The sequence below is a fragment of the Nuphar pumila genome, chromosome 5 (assembly GCF_984573655.1).
Source record: "Nuphar pumila chromosome 5, dmNupPumi1.hap1.1, whole genome shotgun sequence".
NCBI lineage: Eukaryota > Viridiplantae > Streptophyta > Magnoliopsida > Nymphaeales > Nymphaeaceae > Nuphar > Nuphar pumila.
In genome coordinates, this window is record NC_143253.1 from 122,352,610 (window position 1) to 122,358,339 (window position 5,730).

General features: G+C 45.7%; 1 protein-coding gene across 1 annotated transcript; it reads left to right on the forward strand.

Annotated features, from left to right (window-relative positions):
• The first annotated feature begins 2,511 nt into the window (after window positions 1-2,511).
• Window positions 2,512-5,037, forward strand: LOC149838456 (uncharacterized). Its single transcript, XM_090007700.1, has 2 exons — window positions 2,512-3,904; window positions 4,580-5,037. The coding sequence occupies exons 1-2, from the start codon at window positions 2,660-2,662 to the stop codon at window positions 4,664-4,666; spliced, it is 1,332 nt and encodes a 443-aa protein (XP_089863826.1). The 5' UTR covers window positions 2,512-2,659; the 3' UTR covers window positions 4,667-5,037.
• The last annotated feature ends 693 nt before the right edge of the window (window positions 5,038-5,730 follow it).

A 5,730-nucleotide genomic window follows, 5' to 3' on the forward strand; every position in this document is an offset into this window, starting at 1 on the left:
TTTAGAGTTCATTTTTCCTTTTAGCAGTTATAAATGTCCTTCGATTAACTGTATTGTGCAGAAAGAGATATCAAAACTAAATACACGAGTAAGTCCTCAAACAACTCTAACTTTAGTGCTTTTAGTTTTTAAGCAAGATGAGACATTTTCATAATGTACTCTCTTATGTTTCTTTTACCTTTATACCTCAATGAAACAAGACTCGAAAGGAGAATACTTATCTTGGCCTTTTTGTTTTTAGCAAAATATTTTTCAATTTCTTCAAATAACTTTTTGGCATTAACTTCTTCAGATATAGCACCCCTGAAGGTTTCTAGAATTGCACGTTTCATAATCATAAGACTCATGTGATTGAATCGATCCCACTTCTCATAGTTTCTTTGACAATTATATATGTAGGCCCACATGAAATATCTAACCTAAAAAATTGAAGACAATTATGTGCAAGTTCCTTTGACAAGAATCTGAACAAAAACATGTCCCTAGCTTAATTGGGCGCTTGCTTGTAGCCCAAGAGATGAAGGCAACCCTGGTATCAAGAAACTTTTTGAGGTAAATATTGTTTTATTAGCTAAGTCTATCTGGTTAGTTGCTTCCAAGAAGAAAAATTTAGGTCAATTTGGTTTTAAATAAGTATGGCTTCTCTTGTTCCATTTGGATACAAAACAAAACAGGGCAATATTCATGAGCATGGTCCAGCATATTGCAAAGTATTCCTATCATTTCCAATCATGCTAGATGGAAGATTGGTACCTTTCCCTTTGTTTTGCATTGTTCAAAATAATATTTCTACCCATTTGACTCGATCATCTAAGAATATCAAGGTAGCAGATATGATCCATATGATATCATCTAAGAATATCAGGGCGATATTCGATCATCAAATTTGGGTTGGATTTCTAATGGAATCTCAATTTGTCTGTGTTTGGGAGGCTTGAGTTGGAAGTGTGTTGTGACTTCCCTATGCAGCCCCAGTGCTTTTATGCCCTCTGTAGTTCGAGAGCTGTGGAGTTGCCAAAACACTGCATCGTGACTGAGGTTGGTTGTCTCAACAGCGCATTTGAACACCATTTACAACAAGATGTTTTTGGCAACTCCAACCTCAATGACACGTTTTGGCAAAGCTATATTTTGGCAGCGCATGAGAATAGCATTTGCATCTCAATGCAAGGCTGCCAAACGGAGCCTTAAGCGATTTTATAGAGCAAATAATATCGTTTATTCATTAAAAATCGGATTTGGGTTCTACGTGGAGCCTTACATCGGAATCGGAACAGAATTATAATTTAATGGACATCCGAATCCAGTAACATAAGAAAATGCATCCAATTGGCTGACCAGATCTAGATTCACTAATTAACTTTTACACTGAAATTTGAATCCGACACAAATTAGGTAGATATCCATTCGATTGGATCCATTATGAAAAATTCTGGATTTTACCCGTATAAGTTACACCCTAAATTAGGGGTGGCAATAGGGTTGGGTCGGCGGGTTGGTGGGTCGGGTTAACGGGTTGGCGGGTCAAAATACCTCAACACGAACACGACCCGTTTATTAAACGGGTCGGATGTGGCAAACACGAACACGACACATTTATTAAACAGGTAACCTGACACGACATGGTTAACCCGTTTATTAAACGGGTTGGGTCGACACGACACGATTACATGACACGGCGACCCATTTATTAAACGGGTTGACCCGATAACATAGACACGATAACTGACCCGAGTAACCCGAATAACACAATTAAAAACACAAAAAAAAAAACGCAAATCTCAATATGGAATTGTAAATAAAACTTAACATAAAGTCATAAACATAAAGACAACATCTAAACAGGTTGACCCACCCGCCTACCAACATATAAACGGGTTGCAGGTTTGACGGGTTCGTGTAAACCGGTTGACTCATCCGCCTAACCCGTTTATTAAACAGGTCAAACGTGTTGGTGGGTTAGCATACCTCTAACACGAACACGACTTGTTTAATAAACGAGTTAGGCGGGTTGACTTGTTTACGACATGAACCCGTTTAAGCCAAACCCTAACCCATCTAAGAAGCGTGGATCAGATTGTGCCACCCCTACCCTAAATCATGTTGGGTTGAGTTGGAACCAGGAAAGAACACGACCGACCTGCTCCGAAGCCCGCGGGATCGATTGACAGTTTGATACAGCTAATCAATAGTGCGAGTGCAACTCGAAAACGGATCCTGATGCACGTAGACCCCGTTGAGGCATATCCATGATCCATGAACAGCGGTCGTCCAATGGCACACCACACCTGTCGCGAGCAGCCATAGCTCTCTGACAACTCGTTTTGTACGGCCCCCTTCGACACACAGACACACGCACACGCACTAACTAGTGAGGTGGAGCACACCACACACACACACTCACTCTCTCTCTCTCCATAAAGCGAGAGATTTCTCTTCTTCTTCTTTTTAGCTGCTGCTGCTTTTTCTCTTTCCCCCCTACTGTAACTTGGCTCTCCCCCCAAAAGCAAAGCTCTCCCTGCAACTGCAATCGAGCGAGCAGATTCACAAGGTCGAGTCCGAGACGCCCAAGGAAGGGGAGGAAGGTGTACCAAACGACCGAGAGATCGCTTGTTCGAGGCCGAAACTGGGGGACTGAGCTCGCATTTTCGCCGAGACCATGGTTTCCCTATCGCAGAATCTGGCGCGCTCCGCCGTCGATCTGGGGAAGTCCCAAGCCGCCGGCGCTCGATCCATGCGGACCCTGCGCTCCAAGTTCTTCCTCCACGCCGATCTCCCGCCCTCCGACGCTTCGTCGCTCGCCGACTCCGGCGACATCGACCTAGCCCGGCTCGTGGGATGCCTTACCCCCTTCCGCGACGCCCACGAATTCCTCGACCTCTCGCAGGCCTTCAGCGACCTCTCCGCCTGCAGCAGCGACATCTCCGGCGAGCTCCAGCGCCTCGCCTCGATTCCTGCCGGAGCCGAAGAGGCCGATCGGGCCGCCGCTGCCTCCCGGCAGGAGCTCGAGGTAGGGCTGGCGTTTGGGGAACGGCCGTCGGAGGAGGAGGAGCAAGAGATTCTGGGGTTTCTTGAGAGCATGGACGCGGAGGAGCTCGAGCCGACGATCAGCCTGTTCATCTCGGCTCTCGGATCGCCGTCGGTCTCCGTCCGGCGGAGTGCGGCCGGAAAGATCCGTCTTCTGGCGAAGAACCGGGAGGAGAACCGCGAGCTGATCGGCCGGGCGGGGGCGATCCCTCCTCTGATCGGCCTCCTCCGCTGCCGCGATCCAGCGACGCAAGAGTACGCTGCGACGGCGCTGCTGAACCTCTCGCTCTACGACGCGAACCGAACGGCGATCGCGCCCGCCGGCGGGATCAAGCCGCTCGTCTACGCGCTGAAGACGGGGACGGCGGTGGCAAAGGAGAACTCTGCGTGCGCCCTCTCTAGCCTGGCGATGATTGAAGAGAACAAGTGTTCGATCGGAGCCTCCGGTGCCGTGCCGGCGCTCGTGGCGCTCCTGATCGGTGGGTCGGCAAGGGGGAAAAAGGACGCCCTTACTGCCTTGTACAAGCTCTCGTCGCTTCGCCGGAACAAGGAGCGAGCGGTCACCGCCGGAGCCGTCAAGCCGCTCCTGGAGTTGATCAGCGACCGCGACTCCGGCGTTGTCGAGAAGGCGGTGGTGGTGCTGAGCAGCTTGGGGACTCTCTCGGAGGGGAAGGCCGCGATCGTGGAGGATGGTGGCATCCCCATTTTGGTGGAGGTGATCGAGGATGGGACGCAAAAGGGGAAGGAGTTCGCGGTGGCGACGCTCTTGGGTCTGTGCGCGGATAGCGTGTGCAACCGAACGCTGTTGGTGAGGGAAGGAGGCATCCCGCCATTGGTGGCGCTATCACAGACCGGAACGACGACGGCGAAGAACAAGGTGACAGACAGTAACCCCCAAAAAAATGCTTATTTTTTTCATTTAACAATTCATTCCTATTATCTTTTCGTGTTGGGGTTCTTCCCCTTCCATTTTTTTGTCTGTGATTTGTATTATAATATTAATCCTGTGGAAATTGGCGCTTACTGGTTACTATGTACTTCTGGAGTGTGTTTTTTTTTCATTTCTATGAAGGCGTTGAAAAGGGTACTACATTACTACCTGATGCCACCCGTTTTCCTTTTCATTTTTTATTAATTTCCAAAATTGCAAATATTTCTTTTCTCTGCGTTATCTATACATAATTGTTTTATTTATGGGCGTTTTCTTGGTGGTGTAAGCCCTATGTTGCTTTTATGTCTTTCATAATCGTTGTTTTTTCATTTTTATTTTTGTTTTTTATTTTCCTCCGTCGGGGTGTTGTAATTGTGAGGTTATTAATTTATCATCTTTGATGATGATGGCTTCTCCAGAGTTGATCTTCGTCTGGAGATCTTCAGGATTCGATTGCTAGCTAAGTAAAAAAAATGATGTTTTCCTTTATCTGAGGAACGGAAGAGAAAGAAAACGAACGGTTTTGTGGCTGAATTTGTTTGTTTATGGGTATTTGAAAATTGGTATTAATCTCTGCAAGCAACCAAGATGAGAGATACTGATGGGGCGTTTCTATTGCAGGCAACAACCCTTCTTCGGTATCTGCGGGAGCCACGGCAGGGGAGCTATGCGCAGGAAGAGACATTAGATGGTTCACCAACTCCTTGAGATGAAGTATTACTGATCTCCACTGACTTAGCAAAGATGGTTTTGATGTAAATAGACAAAGGTAGCTTTTTCACTTCTCTCATGGTGTACAGCTTCGTCGGAGTTGATGATGAACAGCCATTTTCCCCATTTGGGTCTTTCCTTTTTTCCTTTTTCCTTTCCTCCTTCCTCCCCTCGGTTTGGTTTTTGGAAGTATTGCCCTTGTTTATGGTTCTTGACTTTTGGAAGAAGATGATGGTGGGCGAGCTGTGTTGTACAGGTCACTCTTTTGTTTGCTTTTCAATTTCTTTATTGGTTGGGTTGGTTGATCCGATGTATGCCTTTTGATCTTGTTGAATGCTTGATCCATCTTAAGAAGTTGTTTACTTTTAGGTGATGGTCCCAGCTCAGTGGCCGCAGAGAGAGAGAGAGAGAGAGGTGTTATGGACAGGGATGCAAACGGTTTGGACTCGTACTGGCATAACACATTTGACTAATGGTGTTGGCTAAACTGATTCGGATTTGGATGGTGAAGAGCTCATACCAGATCTGTTTTTTCACATGTAAACGGATTCGGATACTTGTTGGGTTTGGTAACAAAAACTCAAAACCATATCCGCATCCAATTATAAACAGATATGGTTTTGGCTTATCAAATGCCACTAAACTGAATATAAAATCTGATTCATTGTCATCCTTAATGCATGATGGCTGTGGCTCCAAAACTGGGGAATGTGTGTGTGTGTGTGTGTGTGTGAAAGTAGTGAGCCTGATTCTTCGACCGGAGGACACAGTTTTGCCCCTAGTGCGTGTCCAGGTGAATGTGTGTATCAGGTTCTTCTAACAATATCCGAAAACTGCGCTGTGAATTTATTACCGTTTTTAAAAGTTTTTCTAAAATAAAATATTAAAATTAAATAAAAAAGAAAAACGATTAATAAATTAGGTGAGATGATGACGATTGTCCGTGACAGGTGCAAACAAGACAGGTACTTTTGTATCACATAGAAATAGCTAAAAGGATATAGGTGGCGCTACCTTTATGTAATTTTTATTAAAAACTGTATAAAGAGGTCATAGCACCT